Below are 27,230 nucleotides of genomic sequence, written 5' to 3'. Positions count from 1 at the left end.
ACTTCCTTTCACTAAGAGGGTCAATTACAACCCCAAGTAGCACTGAAAGGCTTAGTCCTGCTGAATATCAGATTTCTGAGGTAGACTTTAGTGAGCACAGATGGTATCTTCAGCTAAAATACCTGCATGACTCAAATAAATCTCATAGATGTATGTGTACTGAGACTTTTTACAGTGTTATACTTTACCAAGTATTAGGCATAACACAGAAATAGGAAAGGCACATTTCAAATAGCACAGTACGTCAGATTTTAATTACTGGTTGAAAACACACCTACAGAATTAAATCTTAATCAGACATGTGACTTTAAACATGATGAAAAAAGCAACACACTTATTCCAGCTTATTTCTGTGTTGAGAAATACAGAGTCCCCTTCTTCAAGTTTGTTTTAGTGAAAACAACCAGTGGCTGTTTTCAGCATGAGATTTGGTACAGGAAAAAGCAACTGAAAACAATATCCAAAATTGTGCTCTACCTTTGAGGTGACAAACCTACCTCTACCTATAATGAAATGATGTGTCATGAAAGATCTAGACCACTTGAAAGCATTTGTTTCAAAAGAAAGGGCAGCTCATTTTTCCCTGTTCTGCTGGAGCATTCCCATTTCCTGGCCCCTGTTGCAACAGTTCACTTTCAGCTTTCTGAATTCAGAGCATCCAGACTGAAATGAATATGCAGAGAGCAACATCCAGTTAGTAACATTCTTAGCCAGAGTCAAATCCCACTGTAAATCAGCTTTGTCTAGGATTGTCAGTTTTCCGGGTAAGAAATGACTGTGGAATGGTGAACCACAGATATGTTTAAAATCATTAAACATGTTTTGTGAAGCTAAACCACATGGGTCTCCTTAGAGACCCATGCTTAAAGACACTTCTAAGTATGTAGCTTATGAGCTGAGTCAACAGAAGCTGGAGAAAAGCAAATTAAAGAAGTAATGTGTTGCATTTCTGTGTTATCTGAATAACTTCACTGCTTAAAAAGCTGCCTTTCTTGGTAAAGCTACTTTCTAGACACTATTTCAATACAATAAAATGAGGTTAACGTGTTACAACCAGCATAGGTAATACAGCATACTATTGTATACTGGATGTGAGATGGCAAGCAACAAAAAAGAAATAAAAACGCTGGTGTTGGTCCCTATGAGAGTAGGAAGTAATAAGCTGTTTCTTGGAAAAAAAACAGAACTGTGAGGATCAAAGAGTGTATCTAGGGAAGCTGTTTATTCTTACTTCTGACAATCATGCAACGTGTTGGAAAGGGGTATATTCTGTCCTAATTACAGAAGTGACCCAATAACCCCGATGCTTTGGGACTACTTAGTTAACACCCCATTATTTCACCTATCAGGCTAATCAAAAGTAGGGGAAGAAAAAAAAAAGGCTGCAGTGATGTGAATGATTATACAGTCCTAACTTTTTGATGCAGCACAAGCTTTCAGTGCACACTCTGCATGGACATCCACTCTCGTATGTGAATTAAATTGTAACTGAAAGGTGTTGAATTGAAATGTCTGGGTTGTTAAATTAAAATGTGTACAGCACAGCATTGGCAGTACCTGCCTCATTACATGGTCCTGCACATACATTGCAGCTTTGGCCTGGAAAAAATGTCTTGAAAGCACTTTTTGGGCTGGGAAAGACTCCAAACCCTTCTTGCCCCAGCTGTAGGTGCTCAAGATTTCTCACCTATGAAGAAGCAAAAGCTTCATGACTTCAATTCAACTAGCAATGAATTGTACAAGGGCAGAATGGAAGCAAGGGACAGAGATTTGATCAGTATCAGTTACATGCAAAAGTCTAATGTAAGGAGAAGAGGAAAGGCCAATTGAAGTGAAAACACCCACAGGACAGAGTGCAGGAGGACACAGTTATCAGAGGTCAGCCTTCCTCAACCTGCCAACTATAAACCTCAAATTTTAAATAACCAGTAAAGAGAAAAGAGCCAGGAGTAACTTCCAGGCTGGAGATGACAATGTGTGCTCAGGGGTCCTATCATGTCCACTGCACAGTTTCATTATGGGATGGCTCTGCAGGCACCCTTTCCTTCATAGGTCGAAGGCTACATCATCACTGTCCAGGACCTCTGCACAAGCACTGCTTGTCTCCTGCTGCTCCCAAGGTGCACACCTGTATGAGCTGCTCCCAGCTCAGAGAGGCTTAACTGCTCCCACTGAACCTCAGGTGACAGGAACAACACAAGTAATCACCAGTAAGGAGAAGGTCAGATCAGTACAAGTGTCAGGAGAATATTTGCATTAATGTGTCCTTTGTACTGTTATTGTTCCAGAAACGTTTGCATCTAACCTAAGCATCAAAGCAATGATCCTTCATCACAAAATTGTTTTTAAACTTACACTGAGGAAGCTGTGAGTTGCAACTGCAACACATATACTATAACAAGACTTTTCTCATGTTTTAGACATATTTAGAACTGCAGAATCTCTTGTAGCATACTAATATGAAACAAGATTTTCAAGCAGAAGATAGCTGTCAAAGATCAAAAGTAGTTGTCCTTGTTAGAAGCAGGAGTTTAGTTTGCCAGTTGTCCTCATGAAGTCTTCTAGTGAAATAAATTTCAATTTGATTATTTAGTAGTGTAACAAAACACAGCATGACTGTTTTTGAACAAGCACCTCTGTTAGTTACTGCATCCTGACAGCAGCCACTAATTTAAAAATAATTATACAGGACTCACTAGAAGCTTTTGTAAGGAACTGCTTTTTTTGAAAGCTTTGCTCAGAATTGTGGGTCCTTCAGAACCATGAATTGCAAAAGAGCAAAAAGCATAGTTTTGTTTGGAAGTTCCTGTTCATTTACATCTCTGTAAAATACAAGCCAATGAGTTGTTTTATAGTCTAAACATGACTTGAACAGCTCTTAAAACCATTTCAATTGTAGAGACTGAAAATCTCTGGATGTGGCACAGACAAAAATGGTATTAACCCAGAATGTAAATCTTGTGGATAAAAAACATTTTGGAGAAAAGGTCTTAGAATATACCGTAGAATGGGAAAAGAGCTGTGTAGCAACTGCCAGTGGAAGGATCTAAAAAAAAAAAAACCCAAAACACCCATGCAGAAGGTGATTTTAACTTGAGGAGAGTGCTAAAGAACCTTAGTACACCTTTCCTCCTATCCTTCAAGTCAATCCATGCTATGCCTTTTAGCACCTAGGATGTTCCATGACATCCATGCCGATTCACATTTTTGGAATAGGATCTGGGGAGAAGAGATTAAGTCCTGGAATACTACAGCAATACCTAACTTTTGCTAATCCCTTTCTGGCAGTTGAACTTTGATGATTTCATAATCCAAATTCCATGCAATGAGCTGGGACATATTCAACTAGAGCAGCTTGCTCAGAGCCCTGTCCAATCTGCCCTTCAATGTTGCCAGGGATGGGACATCTACACTCTCTCTGGGCAACCTGTGCCAGTGTTTCTACCCTTTCTTAAAAATTGGTGCAGTGTTTCCCTTTTTACAGTCCCTGGGTACTCCACCTGACTGCCATGACTTTTCAAATATCATGGAGAGTGGCTTGGCAAATACATCAGCCAATTCCCTCAGGACCCTGGGTAGCATAGACTTAAGTATGTTCAGATTCTGCAGGTGGTCATGGACCTGATCTCCTGCAATGGGAGGAACTTTGCTCCCTCCAGTCCCTGCCTTGAGGTTCATCGATTTGAGAGGTTAGGAAGAGAGACTTACAGTGAAGACTGAAGCAAAAAGTTGTTGAGTATCTCAGCCTTTCCTTCTCATCTGTTGACACCAGTTTACCAGTCATGTTCATCACAAGGAGTATGTTTTTCTTGACCTTTCTTTTCTGGCTGAAATACCTACAGAAGTTCTTATTTTGCTTTGCATTCCCTTGTCAATTTCAGCTCCAGCTTTGCCTTGGCCTTCCTGACCCCATCACTGCACAACTGAGCAACATCCCTATACTCTTCCCAGGATACTGTTCTTACTTTCACTGCTTCTGCATTTCCTTGTTGCTCTTTAGTTTGACCAGTTTGTCTTCACTCAACCACTCTATTCTCTTGTCTGCCCTTCCTGATTTCTTACACATTTAATTTAAAAACAAATATTAATTAATAAAATTCTAGTTAATCAATCTAAGATCATCTGTGAAAATTGTAATACAGAAGGATGTTATCTGAGAGAAGGGCATTCTTAAGGACAGCAGCTCAGGAAGACACAAAGGCATGCTGCATTTCACAAAGAATTTCATGACTATTGGAAATGAAATCCCATTACTGAAACAATTTCCTTTTTGTTTTGCATTTTATAAGATACTGAAAGACTGACTGGCTGCTTCTCAGGGAATATATTCAGCACTTTCAAAAAGGGGTGCAAATCTCATTGACATGCTTGAAATTGCAGTGAACATGTTTGAGTTTCAAAGACTGTGACAACCACCAGTCAGCTGTCTCTTTGGCGCTTTCTCCCCACACAGCATACCTTGACTTCTCCCTTACTGAGGCAAAGAACAACCAAACAAATTTTGCACACACTCGTGATATTTACTATTTATGAGTAATATTCACACATGACTCAAGAATGAGAAAATGTTTTACTTGGTGCTTCAATATATACACACAAACAAAAGCTCTGAGATTGGGACCTCCTGGGTGATACTTAACAAAAAATTATTTGGAGCAGATTGTGTGTCTGTATTTAAGTACAGTACAGGGGATGGGCAGAAAAATTTAAGACAATTTTTACTATTTATATAGTGGTAGCTAGTTTATTTATTATCACTGGTATTCTTGTTCATAAATGGGAAACATTAAAACAACTCTGCATATGTTAGGATTTTGCGAGCATTGGTCACTTTGGTAATACTATTGCCTTTTTACTACTGGATGAAGTAGACTTGGCATTTAAATCAGAGATGAATAAACTGATTTTGTTAGTACTTTCCTCAGTAACTTTACTTTCATTTTTTAATAAAACATTATCTGCATTTCAGCTTCACTGCAGAAACTTTCAACAAGCCCTAAGAAAAACTCACCAGAAAACATCTGATTAAGCAAATGAAGTGCCCCTTATGAGGAATTCTCAAACTGAAATACTTTCAGATTTCAAGTGGATTGTAGACCTACCATGTAATACCCCATTGTTCTGTGACTTTTTTTCTCCTCCTTTTAACAATGAGATGTAAAACAAGTTGTTTTGAACAAGTGGGGAATAAAAGACTTGCAAGATTCTTTAACAGTAAACTTTGACCTGCTGACTTTGTCTAGCTACAAAATAATAAAAAATATTTCCAAAAGAATTTGAAAGACTGTTTATTTTTAAAGAGCTAAAGCATTCACTTGTTAGTTTGCTAGTGTTCCTTACTTGGTTTATTGAAGAAAAACTTGCAAGTTGTAACTATCCTTGTATACTTCCTTGTATACTATCCCTCCCATGCATCACTGCTATTTATTCTGTACTCAACAGAAAGCCAGCTTATTCTTCAAGCACTATAAACTGCAGAAAACCCCTTTCCCCATTCTTTACTTCCAGAGATTTTAAATCAAGGGAAGTCCAGTTAAATTCTGGCTTGTCTTTCCATAGTTTTCTTCTATTTTTTCCTTCTGTTTCTAATTACCAAGCAAATTAGAGAGAGAGGAGATAGACAGGAGAAGGAAAACAATATACAAGTCCTTTGCACTTGTCTAACCAAATATATCATATCTTTGTTTACTCCAGTGACTTGTAGAAATGTTAATTCCTTCAACAGACAGGATTAAAGTTTTTTAAAAGTATTAAAATAGGATTTGAAAAGCAGAAGATATTCCCCCTAGAGTACTACAGTTTTGTGAAAGGTCAAAATGCAGGGTGTCTTTACTCCACAGTATTGCTTAAACATATTTTGTGTAACTAATATATCCAGGCAATATTACTTTCAGCAATCAAAAATACTTATTGCTGGATTCTTGGAAATCAGAACAGCAAATAGTGGCAGAAGTTAAATTTAAACTGTTTGTACTTCATATACTATAAAAAAGTTTGGAAAAATTCACTCCACTGCTCAAAAGGGAAAAATGTTTAAGTGTGTCAGACATAGATTTCTTCTCCTAGAATCAACAGCTGATTACTAATTCCAAGCTCACTGGCAGATACAAACACTTGCAATGATGAAGACAACATATTCCATAGCTTTCTTTACATTTTTGCTCTCCAGACTCTTTTTCTATGCTTTGAAAGAATGAATGCCTCTGGTCAAAAATCACATAATTGAAAAATTATTGTTATCACAAAGATAGCATTTTGTAAGATCATTTGTATAAAAGGACAGATTCTAGTTTCATTTTAAAAAGCTTCTGAAAATAGTAAGAAAAGTTGGTGAGTGTGTACTTGCACAGGAGAAGACCTTTTAATAATCCAGATGAAGGCATGATTAGTATATTCAGTAGCTTTGAAGGACAATATTCTGGTGATATTTAACTGGACAGCAAAAGGACAGCTCATGAAGTTAAAAGGTGACAAATGTAAAGCAATGTAGATATGATGGTAAAAATATTCAGTTACTTTTCCTAAATTAAGCATATGAAAGCTTCATGTACGAAACTTAAAAGCACAGCAACATCCCAGGCACCTGATTCTATCTAAATGATAGAATTCTGCTAAATGAGCAGAAATTGTAAAAAAGGGAAAAAAAGACAACGTTGAGAAACAAAACACAACTTTTAATCTTGGACAGGTAAGTTTGAAAGGATGGAAATTCCACTACAAAAATTAATAGTGCAGCTTCATGTAGAGTCTTTAGCAATGCTATTTGTGAAAACTCATCACAGAATTAGAAAAGGACCAAAAAATTCCAGGTGAAGTATTACAAGCCAAGACTTCTCCAGTCAGGACTGACTAGCTCAGCTCTAGATACCAGTTATAGATACTACTCTAATCTTATACACAAGGTAAACAGTGGTCAATGTAGAAATGTTGTAGTGATACACCAATTCTTTAACCTCTTCTAATATCATAACAGTTTCATAATTTCTATGGACAGGAAGAAATATTAACTCATATTCTTAAATCAAAGTGTGTGGTGATCAGATATCAGCAGTGGTAATGGCATCAGTTCAGATCATAAGCTGAAAGAAGGGTGGCTTTAGCCAACTAATAGCCACCTGTGCCAGTCTTTTGAAATGTCAGCCAACAGGCCAATTGTTTACACACCAAAGTATGTTTTATGGACAAAGACATTTCAAGCTGCTGTCCTCTGTAAGACCAGAGCCTTTCAAACTCAAATCCACAGCTGTTTTAAGTAAGAACTTTATTATCCTGTTACTATAGACAAAGCTGCACAGAGAAGGTTTGTAAGTAAGATTCCAGGAAGTAAGGCTTGGACCTAACTGAATTGGTTTGTGAAGAAAGTATTCTACAGGAAGATGACGAGACTACTTTCTATGCTAATGTCTCACACTGAATGGATTTTGTCCTTGAATGTACCAAGCAGTTAAGACAAGGACTCCCAGTAAACTACCAGTAATAGACTTAGCACTGTTAAGAACAGTATAGCTTAAATGAAGTATAGCAGATGCAGTTCTGATCTGGAATGCACAACTAAGACATGCACCTCTCACCACACAAAAGTTGAGTGTTTACAACTGGCAGGCAGAGCAGGCAGCTAGTTAAGCCAGTTAAGCCCTCATTTAGACAAAGAGCTGTGCTAGGGTTTATTCCAATTCTAAAAACTGCAGACAACACACAATAGTGATCAGGCTTATTTATGGATTTAGTTATCTTCCTCAAAGATGCAAAAGGACACATACATGCATGTGTATTGTAACACATGAGCATAAACAGCACTGAAGCTATGCACTGATACAGGTGCTCTAAGTCATATTTGGAAGGAGATTCCGTAAGAGTGAACTACATAACATTGCAAAAAATGCTGGTAAAAGTATGTGTAGAAAAAAGGCTTTCATATTTCATTACCTCTTATGTAGGTAAATTTAACTTAGAGTGCTCCTCAAAAGTATTCCATATTTGTAAATATCAAATGCTGAATTTTATATACCAAATAATGATTGGGTTGTCAGGAAATAAAAAACACAGAAACTCAGTGTGCAAGCACAGTTGTCCTTCAGTGTTGTTCAAAGCTTCCTGAGAATGCTGGCTGTGTATCTGCAGACAACCACACTAGAATGCTGGAATGGAATTTACCAGTGGTTGAATAGAATCTGCCCTGAAACCCTGGTCAAACCTAGGAAATGCATATTGATTACATTCACAAGTTGACACTTTCACTGCCTATTCTTCTTTTGTTGGCTAGAATAAAGTGAGTTACCTATTTCACAGCCTTTTTGAATCATAGTCATCTGTTTTTTTCCAGCCATCTACTTCATTTCCTAAAACACATGGAGTTCTTCATTAAAAAATTCCAAAGGTCCTGGATAGTTTCACCCTGTCAGGCTGCAGTGACACAAAAAGCATAACTCTATAAAAGCATGCATTATTATTGTCAATTCTGGTTTGGCACGTATGCTGATCCCAGTTACTTTTTACAGCATAACCTCACAGTGAAAAGGATTGATATGAAAAAAAAAGAAGGTCAGAGAGAGTTTAAATACACCAGAATAGGAGAGAGACTTAAAATATGGCATTTATAAGAGAGATACTGCAGTTTAGCAGCATGAAGTATTCCTTCTTGAATAATTCAAGAGTCTGGTTCACAACACTAACCTAAGTGCTAATTAGCCACAGTAACACACTTACTTTCAACAAAAATATAAAATAAGATCTAATTAATGACCATTTCTAGTGGCAAAAGATGAAGTTCTCTAATTTATCTGTGAAAGAAAACACTAGAAGAGAAACAAAATGAAAGGGGAACTTTAAAATAAAAAAGCATTTCAAAGGCTAGGCTCCTGCAGGCATTTCAGGGCCTAGGGCATACTGCTCTGGTTAGTCCTTGAAACTCATCATAGCAAGACTGAGATGATTATTTCTCTGTAGAAGAAATCCCTTCTATGCCAGTAAACTTTGAAATTGTACATTATTCAAACTGATGCATGCATACAACTGGCCTGAGAAAGCAGCATACCAGAACCCATATATTACTTTTTTAACTAAAAGAGTGAAAAACTGAACCAACACAATTCCTTGAAACTGAGTCAAGAAACTCCTCCAGCAGCTGATTACACTGTACTCTGCTATAACGTGTTTTTTGCAGTTTAGCACATCACATTATTTCTCAGCTGGAAAATGAGGGGATACAAGATCTATTTTAGAACTTAGCAAATTTGATAACACAGAGCAGCAGGTCACTGAATCATAGCTAACTGGAGAAACGATTCTTAATGGTAGTTACAGTGCGCTCAGTAAAACTGCTTCCACTGTCATCTGCCACATTATCTACAACACCCATCTGATTCAAATATCAAATTCAACAGTAAGACAACAAATAAACCGTAGCTAATAACCCATACAATTTCAATTGAATTGCTTCCATAAGGCATAGATATATATATAAACCAATTTCAAATTAAATGGCACCCAACTTATGCATTTTATTGTTTTAATACTGCAGTCATACCAGCAGAGTATTTTCACAGTAGTGCTAAAACTGTTTGTGCTAGGTTACAATACAGATGTATTTAGTATTCTATTACCACCAGCTGTGGGGCATTAGCTGTTATCTCCTGCTACGACTCACCCCTGATAACTGTTAATGAGCTATCAAGAACCAACCGCATGACTCATTGTTGGAATTATCTTATCCTACTGTGAGATGCTCCACCCGTGGGGAGGAGCCAAGCATTCCCACCTGGATATAACCTGGCTTTGCACTACCAAAGGCAGTTCTGTCTACTGGATTCTCAAAGGACGAGAGCTACCACTGGACCTTCAGCTGGAGACCAGACCTTCCACAGGATCACTGCTCCAACCTAACTGCTTCACTTGGACTGCTACCACCACCCTAACAGGGTGTCAGGTTGTATCTGACTTTGTCAGTGTTTTTCCTTGTATTATTGCACTTATTTTTTAATTTTCCTATTAAATTATAATCCTGACTTGTGATCTCCCCCTGGTTTGTTTTCACACTGACACTGTTTTATTAACTTGTGTTATGTGCATATTTTAAGTGACCCGAAGTGATGAGCAAGGACGCAGAAGGACAGATGTTTAATTGGCAGTATGTACACAAGAGTGAATTCTAAGTTGTCAAGTTTCAGGCAGAAGTTCAAGAGAAATACATGCTCACAGCTAAAGCTGAACCTCATTACTGAGTTTCAAATGCCTATTTAAGACTTCCTTGATTAGTGAAGTATGAAAGTTTATTTATTCTTGCCTCAGAACCTTAGTTTAGTTCTGATTTAGGTCCACAGGAATGCAAAAATAGATCTTTATATGAAGGAGATAATCTCTATTAAAAATCTGAAAGTCATGAGGATGATTTACATTTGAGAAAGTCAAGACTGTATGTGTGGACTCAGCTGAAACTAAGATGTGAGCTCCTCCCTGCAATATTTCTCAGAAACAACATAACACCATAATCATGCCAAACTGGTCTGCTTGAAAGTATGCTTTTCCTTTGAAGAGATATTTGCTTCATAATTTCCAGCAACCCATTAAACTTTTTTAAAAATTCATTTCAGGGATGAAGCTATAAATAGTTCTACAATCTTCTTCCTATATTTGTGTCAGTATGAATGTGAAGAAGCAATCTTTCTACCTTCCTTAGCATCTGTTTAAGTATTTGCATATTTTGTCATACAATATAAGCAAAATGAAGTCTATACATCCATATTATTATCCATTTCCAGTATTGGAGACACAAACCTCATGAAAACAGAAGCTGTGCAGTACCAGTGAAATTCTGTGAGTCTTTATTTAGAAAGCTACCAGCTCCTATGAACAAAATGTTCTGCTGGTTATCTTCTCCCCTGCAGAGAGCTCAGCAGTTTTGCATTCAATCATCTTCACTTCTATAAGGTGAGGTTTCCTCTCTCAAAAAAGACTGCTATAGTGATATGCCCTTGGCATGGTAACTATAAAATATGTAATGTAATGTAATGGGGCCAATAGGACACAGTTTTCTTCTACTTTATGAAAAATGCTAACATAAAAGTCTCTGGAACTGCTTAAGAAGTTAGAGAACACAGTATTCATTTGAAAACCGGCTCAAAATCAAGTAATTTCTCATTAGTTCTTTCTTTTACTGCTTATTGAGATATTTTTCTATTTAACTTACCAGGCATTATAATATTGGAAAAACCTAGTTTCCTTGTTATGGATACTCCATGGGTAAATCTGGATGTATACTCTCTCCTAATTTGTTCTATGTCTCCATGAAGCAACTGAAGAGAAACTGCCAGACCTGAAAATGAAGTGAAAAACAAAGAAAAATAAGACATTCAAACAGATTGTTATCACTACTTCTCAAAAATTTTATATATTTGCAAGTATGCACGTATTCTTGAGAACAGAAAATTCAGAGGAAGTTCAGTAATAGCAAGCCAACTCACTTCAATTTTTAAATGTATTTGGGAAGGGTACCAACATCCAAAAATCCATAAAGACTTGAAAATAACTACCCATGAAAAAGCATTAGCAAATTATTACTGATGTGTAATTGAACTACAATGACATGTATCAAAATTATCTCAATAGGGATAGACTAATGTTTGAACTAAAAAGAGAACTAGCAAGAGGTCAATTTGGAGAAATTTCAATCAGCAATATTTACTACCATTTTAATTTTTCATTCCCTTCAACACAATCTGGCTTTCACTGATATGCAAGATAAGGTGCACATACAATTGTCCCAAGCTATGAGTGAAACACAGAAATCTTACCACAGTAAGTGACTTAATCTGGTACAAAGTTATACAATTTATTAATCCAAAATCAGAAGAAAAATATTCTCATAAACCAATATAGCATAATCAGTATTCTTTACTCAAGAGAAGTAATTTCATAAGGACTGAAATTACAATTTTTTTCAACATTCATCAGATTTAATCAATCATACTTTGTTTGCTACAAGACATGCAAAATGCAAGGGTGAACATATAATAATTTTCCAATTTTTTATTCCTCTAGAATCAAGGAAGCATAACTTCTACTACATCTGCGGTATACAAATAAATTGCAAAGAGCATACTTCATTACAGTTGGGATTAACAAAAGCAACAGGCATGCCTTTTGGTTATTTCAAATATAATCACTGAGGCAAGTGTCAGAATGACACAGCTTGTAAAGATTAATCTTGCCTGACCTTCAACACTACTACAGCATATCACGTGTCAACATACAGATGAAGGAGAAGATAAAAGCAAACTCTTCATATACACTGAACAACTGGAGATAAACAGACAACTCAGAGGAAGAGTCACAACGAACTTGAGATTAAGCTGAAGCAAATAACATGCACAACACACACTGAACAACAAGGTCATCAGTCCTTTCGGCTTTGAAATTTTCCCTACAACCATGTAACTGTTTAACTGAATAAATTTAGTTGAAGTCTGGTGGTTCCTAAAATTAGAGCTTAAAAATCTGTACTATGTACTGCCAGTCCAGGCTACTGCAGATCAGTTATCCAATTACCATGACAACTTTTATATTTTTCCTCTTACCTACACTTATATTTTATTATTGTGGCAACTCCAGGGAACGTGATACTCTGACCAAACTTTCCTTCTCATGAAAAACAGATCGCCTACACATCTCCAGCTGGGTACATAAACAAATCTCACAAGGAAAAGCATTCAGTGAAGTCTATTTTCTCTTAAGGACTGTAATTAATGCCATCGACATTAATTATTTTTGTAGGTGAATTTGTTCTATGATTATACAGTGAACAGCCCTTAGGAAGTAGTGATGATTATTACTGGGGTAGGTGAGAAAACAAACCACACTGTGGCTAGCTGTTAGTACAGAAGCTTGGTAAAAAGGCGTACAGGCAAAATTCAGACTCTGTTAGAGCAGGTGAAAGGTTTTTTCATTGCTGTATGGGAAGAGCTAGGCTGGGTATAGCTCCCTTATAAATATGGATATTTAGCCCACCTCCAATCTTGCTTCTTTTATATTTTAAGAAATTGTTATACATAAACATGTATAATCATGCCCTCATATGCCCCTATTGCACTGTTTCCTTGGAAACCTAAAAAAAGGATCTGTTATTGCTCCAGATCACATCAACCACAACAGCATTAATCAGATATTGTACACCGCCTGGTGTTGAGTAAAGTTACTGTGTTTTCTAAACAAAGGTTGAAGACCCCAAGTCCAATCTTCTTTCAGTACAAATTTCACAGATTTCCTTGAAGAACTTTATTTACCTCTAAAATGAGATGTCAAAAAACCTCATCAATCGCTAAACAGTTTTAACTTGAGAAAAAAGCTATCTGTCAAGGATTTGAAGAACTTGCTCATGGCAAGGCAAGAAAGATATAGAACTCTGGATTTCACAGCATTCATTGCTAGAAAATGAAGAGTCATCTTTATACATCCAAAAGCATAAAGAAAATCTCTCAGTGAACACACTTGAAACACAGGTTAGTCACTTTACCTATAGTTTAAGTATATCTTTGGAATATAAATTGCATGCATTCCCCAGCTTTTCAGAGAAATGAGGAACACTGGATTACAGATAGCAAAGTTAATGTTATACAGTGTAAAGAGGCCAGCAAATAGGAAAGAGTGAAAGTCAACCAGAATGGAAACAAAGCAAGGATGCACAAGGAAGGAAATATGAAGAACCTCAAAAAATCAAGGCTTCAAGTTAACCGCTTTGCCAGTGAGAACACAGTTGCCAAACAAAAGGGAATAGACAAAAAGGGAAGTAGAACTGATAAGTCTGGTAAAAATGCTAAAGTTGGGAGCATATGGACTTCACATAATCAATGAAAAGAACACAATTCCCAGGTAAGCGCTCAGATTGCTCTCTTAAAGCACCACTAATTTTGCAAGGAACCCAGGCTCTCCTGCATTAAGGACCTAAAATTGTAAGAGGCATACTATTACTGAGGTGTGATACCCAAGTTACAGAACAGGTTGCCTGAATTTCCAATGATTTGTTATATTCAGAATGTTGAGATGGGCAAAAGGAATGTACTGTATATGAAAAGGTTTCCCCTAGATCTGGTTTCATTCTGCTCTCAAGATCACATTATTTGATGATCAGTAATTGGCCTCTGGTGAGCTGTTCACAGATCTGGGGCCTCTAGGATCACTCCACACCAGTGCTTTCAAGGCGTCAGTTATGGTCACATGTCTTTATACTCTTCTGTGTTTTGTTTTAGTCTAGGGTTTTAGGTAGTTAACTCTACGCAGAATAACCACATGTTATAACTATTTGTTAAATACAAAGCATATATACCAAGGTGGGTTATACCACACAACTGCACAAAACTAAGCAAGAACTATAACAAGGCAGATAAAATTTATTATTTTGTCATTAGATATATGCTTTCACAAGTCAGAACAAATCTCCAGGCAGGTTAAGACAAGTCCAGCCAGCCAAAGCCAGATAGGTAATGAGGACCTTATTGTCAGCTAAATGCAAAGCCTGTGGCCAGTTGCAAGCCACAGGAATCCCACATTCATGGGTCTATAAAAATGCAATAAACTCACTAAAGAAAGTAGACACCCATGATGACTGAGGAACCATGCAATTGCAATAAAAATCATGGGGAAGAGGTACTTTAAAAAGATGGAATAATTCACATTTACAAGGGACTACATTTTGTATGCTTATTAAAAATCAAGCTACCAGAATATCAATGAGCATTAAATAACATAAGTTGAAACATATTGACACATCACATTCAGAATTTCAGAAGGGTGCAGATTCAGCTGAAGAGGGACTCCCTCAGGCACATTGCAAAACAAAGTAGATTGAAGAGGAACTGACAAGTTGAAACACATCACCCTTAAACTAAAAGAGAGGAGATTTACACTAAATGTTAGGAAGAAGTTCCTTACAGTGAGGGTGGTGAGTCATTGAAAAAAGATGCCTAGAGAAATTGTGGATGTCCCACTCCTGAAGTGCTCTAGGCCAGGTTAAATTGGGCCCTGGGCAACCTGATCTAGTGGGTTGCATCCCTATCAACAGCAGGGGGACTGTAAACAGCAAAATTATTAGCTTTAGAAAGAAATTGGAGCATTTTGTGATGGGACAGCTGTTAACAGACAAAGCAAAATAGAGACCTGCAACATGCCAACATACACTGCATCTGACTGTGGCTGATAGGATCACTGCACCATCTATGACACTTAGGAGCTATCCAAAACTTCATTACTGTACATTTTCCATTTCTAGAATATTAGGAACATAACAATGAAAATGATTATCCAGTCTCTGAAGGACTGGCACATTTTCTTTAATAAGGTATGTAGTCTAGCTTTGTCCCCTCAGTAAAACTTCAGTTACCTCCCTAGTGGTAATTAAAACCTCTTGTGTTAGCTATTCTTCTTTATTTACCCCAGTTTTGAAAATACTACTACAATACTCTGTAAGGAACTCCAAATAGATAAGCTTTTATTTCTTTTGCAAGCACATGAAATTTCTTACTATTAACTCATACTAAATTTCACCACAACACAGATTTTTATCATTCAAATGAAAGAGAATGCAGAAAATTGACAAGCTGCTGAATAAGCATCCCAGATTTTTGTTAGATTTGTCATTTTACCTTCAAACAGTTTTTGTACTGCATTATTGATTTCTGCACTTAGTTATGACAAAAGGCATCTTTTCATTATGCTTACAGACTCTTTATTTGCATTTGAGCTTCTGGGGGGAGGGGAAATAATTTACATTCAGCTTCTATCTACTAGCGGCAGAGAATCCTGGATCATATTAAGAAGAAAATGCCTAGCAGCTGCTAGGAACCTGATAGAAGAAAAAACAAAAACAAACCACAGACAGAATGTTATTCAGCACTGTTTGTATTTTAAGAAAGGTAATAAAATAAGGCATCTATCCAAATAAAGCTGCCTAAAGGTGTTAAAACATCCTGCAGGCTTACAGGTGTTCCCATTTCCAGTAGTGTTTTAAGTGCAAAGGTAAAAAGGTAAAGGTAAAACCAGTTGATTTGCACAATGCTATTGGCAAATAAATGATTTATTGATTTAATGTGATCTGGGACAAACAATTGTATAAATCTTGCCCACAGAAAAATCTTAGGTAGAAAATCCCATGAATTACATCTGGGAATAGAGAGATAAAAAGGAGAGGTAGATTCAGTCCTTGATGGCCTTTTTGAAGACTTCATTCTGATTAATTTGAATTATCAAAGGAAACTCCAAACTCCTCTTTTTTTCAGCTTTAAATTCTGAGGTTTAGCTCAGTAAAAAAAGAAAGCATGAATGCCATTGCAACGTCTTTCTTGGAGCTCCTGTACCCAAGACTTTTGCCAGAAATGCCCTCAAGTGTGTAAAGCACAGATGTTTTTCTTCTTCAAATGGAACATAAATACTTCAATGCAAATGACATTTAACTGTCATAGGAAAACTGACTTGGAATTTCTTTACAGGGTAGATGGTAGAACCTCTAGTATTTCTTGCCAGACTCACCACACGATGAAGGACAAAGGACTTAAAGGCTAAATTACTATTATAAGTATCTAGTCTGACTTCCATATAAAGACAATAAAGATTTCAGAAATAATGTCTCCAGTTCTTTCCTTAGCAAGCCCACTGCTGCCTTTATCTATTAACAATTCACAGGGCATGTTAGCACCCATTTGGACACTACAATATTATTTGCAAAGGTGAACCATCTTGCACAAAATTTTTTTTAAATTAACATTTTTATATACTGGTCAGTTAGCTAGAATATTACAGAGCATGCAATATACACAGTTTTGCAATTGTAAGTGGTTTATATTGCTCCTAGTGCAAATGATACTATAATTGCAGTACTGACTTGAACAAGAAGTCATTATTTCTACTGAATATAAGATCTCCCTGACAGTATCACAATGGCACTTTTCTCATTCTTCCCTAAAAACAAATCTTTTATCAGCACTGAAGAGAACAGTATGAATTTAACTCTATTACAGCCCTTATCTCTCCAGGGCCAAATTATCTTGGAACATGTACTTTGCAAATCTTTATGTGCAAAATTATTTTTATATGTAATCTTGTGGCTTTAGCATTTTTTGAGAACAAAAAGGAATGCCTTAATTCATTGTGTACTTAGTGAAGCACATATGAGCAGTATTCTTATTTTAAATGTACTTCATACAGCAGCCTTCAGTGACAACTAATTCTTAAACACATCAAACTGGAATACATATAATTTCCTTGTCACAAAACAAAGATTAAAAATGACAGATTCATAAATTGTCCTAGAACTAGAGTAACTAAGCAAATGCACTTGCTGTTTAAATGTTACTGATGTGAAGATAAAAAATACAATTCAAAGCACCACTGACATCTGAGAACCCTGCTGATAAAATACAAACATCAGAAAACACTTCTGTGATTAATTATATGCTCAGGAGTTACCTAAAAGTACTTCATTCTGTTTTACCTTCTTTGTCAAGTACATGTTACTGCTCCTGCTATCATTCCTCCTCATTGTTTCCCAGTCAATTCTCCACTGTAAGCCTATGCTTTCTTTTGGCTAAAACTCATGGCTGTTTCTAGCAGGGAATGCATATTTTGTTTTCCATCTGACATTTCTTGTGCTGTTTCACGGGGAAAAGTTCTCTTTGCAACAATGAGTGTGGTAGAGCTGTGAACTGCTGGAGTAGTGTCATGCAAACACAGTCACATTACTGCTGGTATCTAGAAAATACTTTAAGTTACCCCAGCTCCATTCCTAGAAATACTGTAAACTTACACTGAGCTACCAACTCCCTGCTGCATTTGATCTCTTGTAGCTTTTCATTTTACAAGTGAGAAAAAATGATGCTCCTTGGTTAAGGGGCCTCTGCAGTTTCTCCCCCACAAGGTAAATAATGACTGTAACACCCTTCCCTGCCCAACTGAAGGAATTTATAAGTCAAAGCTTACATTTTGTGAAATAGGAAACCAAAGGGACGAAGCTTTCTTTTCATCTCTCAGTGTTTAACAGTAACCATGGAAAAATGGTATCATCAGAGTGCCAAGGGGCTGCTGAATGCAGCTAAAACAGCATGAGAAGGTCCCAAAGCACGTTATCACTGTTTCTAACCAACTGTCTCCATTGCCATACTTGTCTCAGAACTTGCTTCTTGTCAGAGTTGATGCACTGGGCTGGTCTACCTCATGTCTTTTCTGACCAAGATTTACATGACCACTGAACCAAACTGAGACTTAGTGGAAACTGACAGGTATACTGGGGGAAAAAAGTCCCACATGGGAGGTAAAAATAGTTCCCTAAAATGAAGGCTGTTCTATGAAACTTACTCTAGACTGGTTCAATTAAAAATAAAATCATTTGCCTTTGAATGAGAACCTCACAAAATTCAAAAAAGTTGGATCTCACTTTGAGGTTGGCTCCTCTTTCAGCTAATACTGGACTACGTAACTTCCTGAGGACTCTTCCAGCCTAACTTACTGTACAATCTGATTAATAATTTTCCTCCTTAAGATGACAGATTGTCTTTCCTCATGATGGTATTGTTAGCAAACATCTGTCAACAAGTGGACTTCAAGTCCTCCATGCTTCAATCAGGACATTCTAGTTTTAAGCACTCACATTAATTGAAGTTAATGTATAATTAACAGTGTTTACAGTGGAGTTGCAAAGTGAGTTTGGCATTGCTACCTCAGAATATACCACACTGCATTCAGTAAAAATGCAATTAGGTTACATCACTCTTGTCTAGCTCATCAGAACATTCCAAGATAATGGCACAGGCAAAGATTTTCCCACTACATTACTTATTTCATGGAATCCACGAAAGAGTTCGAAGCTACAGAGCAGCTAGTTGTGTTTATAATTTCTTACATCAGTAATTTAATCTCTATTGGACATGAAAGGATTTTCTCCTCCTTTGCTGTCACAACTGAAAAGCACATGTATCCTTTTCTCAGCTCCCAAGAATTACTGCATCAGGCACAGGCAACTTTTTAAGACTTGTTATAAGGAAATCCTAATTGGCGTTTACAGAGAAGCTTACACTTGAGACTATTAGGAGCCTAAAGGAAAAACAGTAAAACAGAATGTCTCACACCCCCTTGAAAGGAAGTTATCTAGTCTTTCTTTCCATAGGAATGTGAAGAAAAAGAAATTTGTTGTGCATTTCATTGAATTTTAAGTATGATTTTTATCAGGCAACTCGTGGGAGAGAATATTCATATATATCATGAGACCCAGGCTTAAATCTCTCCTCTGAAGTATTTGGTAAGAGGACGTGAACACAGATCACACTTAAGAAAATCATGTGCTACTCAGAAGGCTTTAGAGCCACTTCCACTTTCCCCATGGTATCATGAATATTTTCAGATCATATACAAAGTTGAATAGTTGCTGCAGGGAAGTTGGAGAAGCCAAGCAATTAGCATGCTCATCTGGGACATGCAAGACTGACTGAAAATCCTTTTCCAAATCAGATCTCTGGTTCTACAGATACAAAAATAGAAATGTGCTATTTTCTTCATAAAACTGATGGAATTAAGTGTGATGTCAATGCAGGAATATTAGTTTTTCCACTGCTTTTTGCGTTTTAAAGCAAAGTAACCAGCTTCTAATTGTAAGAAAAAGATATTATACAAAAATACAGGTTTTACAGTCAGCTCTGCTTCAGCTATTACTGAAACCTGGTTTATTTAATGACATTCCACAAATGCCATAAACGCAATGTAAGAAATAACAATGCTACTAAATGCAGCAAAGCTTTTACAAATTGGCCTTTGCAATAATGGTTTGATACCTCACACCAGCTGGAAAGACCAGGGGTGAATGGGAATTGCATCCACTACCTGCTACTCCACTCTCTGTCAGATTGGAAATTCATGCAGAAAACCCATTCCAGTTTCCACTTCAGCACAGGATACTAAATTATCCAGAACAGTGAGTCCTTCCTTCCATTCCTGCACCACTGAGAAGAGGAAAGGGGATGAACATCTGTCCCCTCGCCTTTTGCGCCTTTCTGGGCTTTATAAAGAAGTCACTGTCATTTCCCTTTATTTGATCCTTTTCAGACACAAGCTGAGAATAAGATGCAAGAGGGTTCTGTACTTAAGAACTGTCATGAGTTGAAGCAGAAAAAGTAGGGAATGGGGGCTTGAGTGGCAAGTACAAAAGTTTGTCAACATGTATTTTACATGCAAGACACTCAATGTACCTTTTGAGTTCCTTTTTAGATTGCCCCAAAAACTGGAAGACTTTTTTTCCCTGGAGAATGTCATGAACTATCTGATAAACTATTTTACGGACACAACAATTTGTGGAAGCTAAAGACTGTGTAAAATCTCCTGACTTGATAGAGATTGTACAGCAATATGAAGAGGGAACAAGCCCAGAGAACAGACAATAGTCTGAAGCATCTTTGCTGTTGTTTTTACTGTGCTTCTTTTCTAAGCCTTTTCTAAGTATTTTCTAAGTCAAATCAAGGTGATTTGAAAAGGGCAAGTTTGATAAAAAACAAATAATCAAATTTTCCTACATCTGGCTCACACCCACAACAATTCCTACGGGAGAAAAAAGACCTCTCTCTCCTGTAATGCAAGGTGTTATCCTTTTTTGACAATTACAAAGTGGCAGCCAAAGCTAATGAGGCTTCAGAACCAGCCACTCAACACTATTACCAAAAAAGACAGCAAATGAAAAATAAAAAGCAGTGTAACAACAATATTTTCCATGAGGTGTCAGCAGTAGTATCTGAACATATTGCTAAAACCTTGCAAGTGCTTTTTCAGGCTGCTAAGGAGTCACAGGAGAATGAATTTCATGTGTGTGATATAAATAACCTTCCATAGTTTATCTTTCAGTCACTCAGTACTTGAAGTGGCATTACTGCTCACTTCCTCTTTCCCTCTCCAGGCTGCACATCCATGACTGGAATTCTGTGCTGCTCTCCCCTCTTTGCCTCCCTTACCCTGACAAACCTTTTCAAAATGTAAATGATCTTCCATTTGCTACCTTTAGCTTTCAGCCTCCTATAACCTGGAAAAAAATTAATGTGCCACATCTTTCATGTTGAATAGTCACATAATTAAGAGCATTCAAATTTATCCAATATCTCCTAAGAACAGCACATTTAATTTTGAACTCTTATTTCATGAGACAAAAATAGGATAAGCAATGTATCACAGAGTAAGCACATATTGCATGGACAGTCAGAATGACCAAAAGTAAGTTTTTTTCTTGATGAATATGATTAACATATTTAAGAAGTCAAACGCTATACTTACTCAGTAATGTACCCTTCTATTTTCACTACATGATTTTTATATTTATGGTCCAATAAGATCCATGATATTCTAAACCCTTAACATATGTATATACGTGGCTAGATTCTATCTAAAGATTGTTAAACATACATTTTCATGACAAACATTATGCTTGAAATCAAGTTAAAGAAGCCTGCGATGTACAGTATAGTTAGTTAAAGAAGCATGAAGTCTACCACATGAAAGGCATTACAAATACAATATATTGGAACCTGGAAAATGAAATTTTTCTATAGTTATATTTTAACTGATTGACACTTCACAGGGAAAAACAACATTTGAACACAGGAGCAATAGACTCGTAAGCCTCCATTTCAGATTTCATTTCAAGTTTGACCCCATCTTTGAATGACAGAATTCAGAAAAAGTTAGTAAGTTGTTATTAAAAAAAAAAAATTGCAAATTCAACATCTCCTATGAGTCAAACCACCATCTCATAATAACAAAGGTCAGTTGTATTCCATTCCTTAGGTCTCACACAGAGATTTATTTCAGCGGCAGTTTCAGTAACATACAGCTGAGTGTGGAGGACTATGGCTAATTCCTTAATTATGACACTGCATCTTGCTCAGATGGAATGCAGAGCTACCTGTAGGAACACAGACTGCACTAGTAGCTCCCAATTCACTTTTTTCTCAAGTTTAAAATACAGTTGTTCTGGTGTCAGCCAAGAGAGGTGAAACCTGGAGCCGTGTGGGCATGTCTAGGTTGTTCTTCTATACCAGTTATATCATCAACAGCATGGACGTAAGGAATTCTGGCTTCTGGGAAGAAGCAGTGTGACTTCAGGTCAAGAAAAAGCCTAGAGGGAGGGGGAAACCCATCCACCATTGTTCATTGTTGCCCAGGGTCCTAGGTGAGCATTTTGCATGGGAATCACCTTCTTTTGTACTTTTGTTATTAATATTGCTGCTGTTTCTGTTTCTTTTTCTTATCTCATTGCTCTTTCCAGAAAACTGTTTTTATGTCACCCAGGGATCTCTGTCTTTTATATCTCTCACCACAGCAGGGAGGAGAGTGGCAGAAAGTTTTCTTTATAGTGGGATTACTACATTGGGGAATACTATTCCTACAGCACAACTGTAATGTCAATGGCAAAGTTTATATTCCTGATGAAATGTGAAGCAGAAAGGTCAAACAATATGGATCAATAATTTGATCAGCCCCAGAACTGAACAGAACTCCAGAAAACTGTAGCTCCTCAGTGCAGAATAAAAGTTTATATTACATAGTTCCTTGAAGAAAATTCAGTGACTTTTTATTTTTAAATGTGCACACTAACAGCAGTATTGTACATTTTCATCTGGTTTTCTCTATGTGCAAAAATGTTTTTCATAGACATTAGTCTTTCTAAAATAGAGCTACTTCATTTGCAAACTAAGAAACCCCTAAGAAAGCAAATAGAAAGATGGTGAATTACTCACCTGCATTGGAGCCTGTCAAGTTATAACGTGCATTCAGCTTTTTAATGATATTTTCATGGATCTGATACCAGTCACTCTCTGTGTTGCACCTAGAAAAATTATGACTTTCTTAATTCTGAAATGGGGACACAAGTTTATCAGACCAACTTCACAACATATACTTAAATAAATCCTCTTTAGCTCATGAAACAACACAACAGGAACTAAAGCCCCATGAAACTGCCTGTCTCAATGGAAAGAGTGCTCTTACTATTTGAGAAAGGCACCATGAAATACCTGCTTTGTGTGGCAAAGGATGGGAGAAAGATAGGAGCAATTATGCTGAGCAACTCAGCCATGACCAAGTTCATTTCTGTATAGATCTATCCTTCAGGGTTAACCCACATAGAAATCTATCTTGTGACAGTTGAAAGGAGACACAGGACTCAGAACTGATCTTAGCAGACAGAAAAATCTGTGCTATACACCTCGAAGTTACTTGAAAAGTCTTCAGGAGGTAGTCAGTGAAAGAGCAAATTATATTTCAGTATACGTTTAGAAAATAGTTGGTTTTCCATAAGGAAAACCTGACTATGTTCTAATGATCACTTTTCAAAGTTTAGACTTGAGTTAGCCTTAGCATTAAATCTGATTTCTAGTGATTTCTTCAATTGTTTTTGTTATTTTAAAACAAACAGGCAAAATTTAAAAAAACACACAAAATATAATAGGCAGACAAACCTAACCATTTGTTAACCAATAGTGAACATTTATCTGACTTGAATGTTCTGGGAGTCTAAATAAGAGCCTGCCCACCTGTCCACTGTTACACTAAATCGCTTTTCTGCAGCACTGATTCCAGCAGTTCTCATTCTACACAGATGGAGACAGAGAAAAGACATCCACAACATCCATGCCTTCCAGATTTGAGTGATACCCCTGGGAGGCGCAGAACTTTCTCAGACATATGACAACACATGTCCCAGGTATATGTACTTAGAATAGACCACTCCACAAAACAGTTTTTACTATAATGTCCAGTATCAACAGGAAATTGCATGCATTGAGATGCTACTAGAAAACCGAACTTTCTTCCGATTGCTATCAGCCAAAATCCACTATTTAATCAAGCATTCATTTTAAAATCTACTTTTGATTTTTCATTCTCCAGCACTGCCTTTCATACTTTTGTTATTCCCATTATATAGCTGCTTCATTTCACAAAAAGATACTCTGCCTGCTTTTTTTTTTGTAGTTACAAAGTACTTCCACTAGATGCCTAGGCAGCACAAGGCACTTAAGTCCTAAGAGCACTTTATGTTCCCATAATAAGAGCTCCAGAATAATGTGAAAAATGCCAAAACATACACAAATATCTAAAAGGATGTAGCCTTTATCTTTAATATTATCCCACTTTATAAATACACCTGTAGAACTAGCCAAAATTTCCACACTGTGATTAAAAAAAAACCAAAAAAGAGCTCCTAAGCATTTTTGGAACAGAAAGGATCTAGAGCTATTTACTTACACTGTACTTAACACCACTTATTCTGATGCAAAATGATTCTAAAGTACTTCCAAAAATTAAGAAAAAAAGATTTCTTACATGTAGACTTTTAAGACGAGGTCATCCTTTGAATCTCCTGCCAGCAAATCTGCAATACTGAGGACTGCACAGCCAAAGGGACGTCTATATTGTACATTGCAGGCATTTTTCTTTTCTCCAGCTCCCATTCGTCCTGCCAAACAAAACACATATTTGATGCAGAATCCATGGAACTGTGTCTCTCCAAACCACAGAAGGGAAGCAGCAAGCAATCCAGCCCACATAATGCCAAGTACACTGTCCTTAGGAACCTGGTCCATCTTTACACTGCCTTCAGATAACAAATGGTACTGCAAGTCCACTAAATATATGTTGATCTTTAAAGGTCTCAGACTAGAGGTTCTACTCATCCTCTCATGACCTCCACTCAAAAAACACCACTTGTAATACCCAGTCACAGAAATCTCAATACACTATCAAATTAAATTTAGAGTTCAGAAATGAAAGAGGGTTCAACATTGACTTTCTGGTATGAATTATTTTACTGTAGTTGTTGCTACCCATCATTTATGTGAGAGGTGTTGTGATTGAGCAATTACAATTTAATGATCAAATGCTGTTTCCAAACAGGCAACTGGAACACAAGAGGATAACTGACCAGTTGCAGGAAAATAAAGAAGAGATGAAACACAGGGAGAAAAGATGACAAAGGGCAGAAGATTGTAATTTCCTTACAATTTATTGTAAGGAAAGAAAGAAGGCAGTCAGGGGAAAGAGATTCGAAACATAGTATTATTTTTAGCCTTTTCTATTTGATTTAAATACAATTTATCAATCTTCTCACTGCGTTCCCAGCATTTGAAACTGCCCTCTTTCTAGCCATTTTATTCAATTGTGCACTAGCAGTATCTTTGTGTATAGTAGCTATGTATCTTTCCCACCAAGTCCTAATTTCTGACAAAGAAACCCTATGGCTGCAGTTGCTGCAGGGCAATTTCTCCTCCAAATATCCCTATACATCACAGCAGCTTGAAGAGTAATTGTTCATTTTCACACCACGAAGCAGATAAATGTTATTTTAACTTTTTAATTTTTCAGTGGTTCATGTATAAACTTGACTGAAAATATATTTGAAAATTATACAACTGGAAAAATCCTACTCTTTAATATTCTTTAAAACATTTATTCTTACTGACTGTACTTACATCAGAGTTTACCATATCTATTCTAAATCCTTGCCAAAAAAACCCAACACACTGTATTTTGATGAAATATCAAATCAGCATAAAAATGCAAGGAAAATTATTTCTCAAAGCTGTAAAATAAAGTTTACTTTGTAACAAGTTGTTTCTGAACTCAGCACAAGTTAGAGCAACTATACTTCGAACCAAAACGTCTTTCAAATGTAAGAAGAAAAGTCATATTTAGTACTGCAATGATGCAACTAGAGGCAGTTCACAAAGAACACAATATATCTAATAGGTCAGAAGCAGACCCAAAGATTACTGTTTCACATCAGTACAGCCCAGAGGATAACTTCCTAAAATAAGTACCTAACACAAATGTACACTTTTTCTCTCCTCCACTTTTTTTCTATACAACTTTATATGTGTCTGTAGCATCAGAGATTACAATTTTAAAGAAACATTGTCAATTTTTTTCCCTCTCCCTCTTTTTAAGGGGGTCAGGGAGAAGAGAAAATTCATCTGAACAATTTCATCTATACATTAGATATTATATGCAAATTATGAACATTAAATATCCAGGCAAGCTTTTCTCTGTTCAAAGGATGCTTGAAATTATACTTTAGAACAAGAATAGACTCCTCAATGACAACTCCATCATCTTAACACAGTTCATATTTGACACTTTCATTTTGTTTTGTGAGGGTGACAAAGTATACTGCATCTAAACTCAGTTAGCACTGTACTTGATTAATAACGTAAAACAATGCTGAGAAATCCAAAGCAATTTTTCCAACAAAAACCAGGCATTTTCTTTTCCAAAAATTTATTCAAAAGTCTATCTATTATAACACATCCAAAAGCTAGTCCCAAGCAGTTGTCTTTTACTTTCTGTGATGTTTTTAACAAATAGAAGATTATACCTACCGATTCGGATAATGTGCACAGTGATATAGATGTCCTTCCTGAGTTCACTGCTACCCAAATCCTGCACAAGAGAATACCTCATTATTTATGACTCCTGATTAAAATGCGACATTTAAGGAGATCTGTGCACACTGCTTTCACTGGCAGTGAAAGTGATAAATGAACAGTGAGTTCATTTATACAGCATTAACAAATCCCTTCAACACTTTAAATTGGCAGTCATGCACTCAAAATGAGTGTCCTAAACATAATGGTTAGAATTTGCTGTAATGTAGCAAAATCAGTGGGAAGGCACAAGAGACTTGCTGCGTTCCTTGAACAGCAGTGATGCATTTGTGCAATTCCAAATATTCTGCAAGTACAGAGAGTGCTGCACAAACAATAGTTTGGGTGTAAAAAGTACAAGGAGGAAACATAACTGGTCCTTGTTGCAAAGAGAAAGACTGGCATATATGCCTATGGGGAAGTTCGATGAGTGTCCTCATACTGCCAAAAAACATTCAAGTTGGAGTCCATCCATACCCTTCAGCCCCTCAAACCAGCCTTTAGACTTGATAACAGTGTACAAACTCCAGGAGCAGTTCTGAGACAACCACAGAGTAACAGTTTAATCCAACTTCTATTCTCAATATCCAGCACAAAAGAAGATTGAGACTAGGAAGAACTCACCACAAAGAGAGAACAGTGTCTTTCAGGCTTTTCTGGACATTTTGGCAAACCATTTCTATTCAGTCTTAAAAAAAATCTTTCACTGTAAGAAAACAAATATGACAGATATGTTGAACAACACTACAGCAAAAGTAGATCTCATTTTGATCTTATTTCCAGATGCAACCTTCCTCA

The 27,230-nt window shown here is 36.7% G+C and overlaps 1 protein-coding gene across 4 annotated transcripts in view; it reads right to left on the bottom strand.

The window, feature by feature from the left end:
* Positions 1 to 27,230, bottom strand: part of DOCK4 (dedicator of cytokinesis 4) — a 246,548-nt gene that overhangs the window by 100,151 nt on the left and 119,167 nt on the right. For all 4 annotated transcript variants that reach the window (XM_085043039.1, XM_085043060.1, XM_085043049.1 and 1 more), the window contains exons 9-13: positions 27,057 to 27,138; positions 26,388 to 26,448; positions 24,337 to 24,469; positions 22,752 to 22,840; positions 11,186 to 11,311 (exon numbers count right to left, since the gene is read on the bottom strand). In XM_085043039.1, coding sequence (XP_084899165.1) covers positions 11,186 to 11,311; positions 22,752 to 22,840; positions 24,337 to 24,469; positions 26,388 to 26,448; positions 27,057 to 27,138 — 491 coding nt within the window. The remainder of the gene's footprint in view (positions 1 to 11,185; positions 11,312 to 22,751; positions 22,841 to 24,336; positions 24,470 to 26,387; positions 26,449 to 27,056; positions 27,139 to 27,230) is intronic.

This window comes from Lichenostomus cassidix, chromosome 1Aa (assembly GCF_008360975.1).
Source record: "Lichenostomus cassidix isolate B80296 chromosome 1Aa, HeHo_3.0, whole genome shotgun sequence".
Taxonomy (NCBI): Eukaryota; Metazoa; Chordata; class Aves; order Passeriformes; family Meliphagidae; genus Lichenostomus; species Lichenostomus cassidix.
This window is presented reverse-complemented; position numbering and strand designations above follow the sequence as displayed.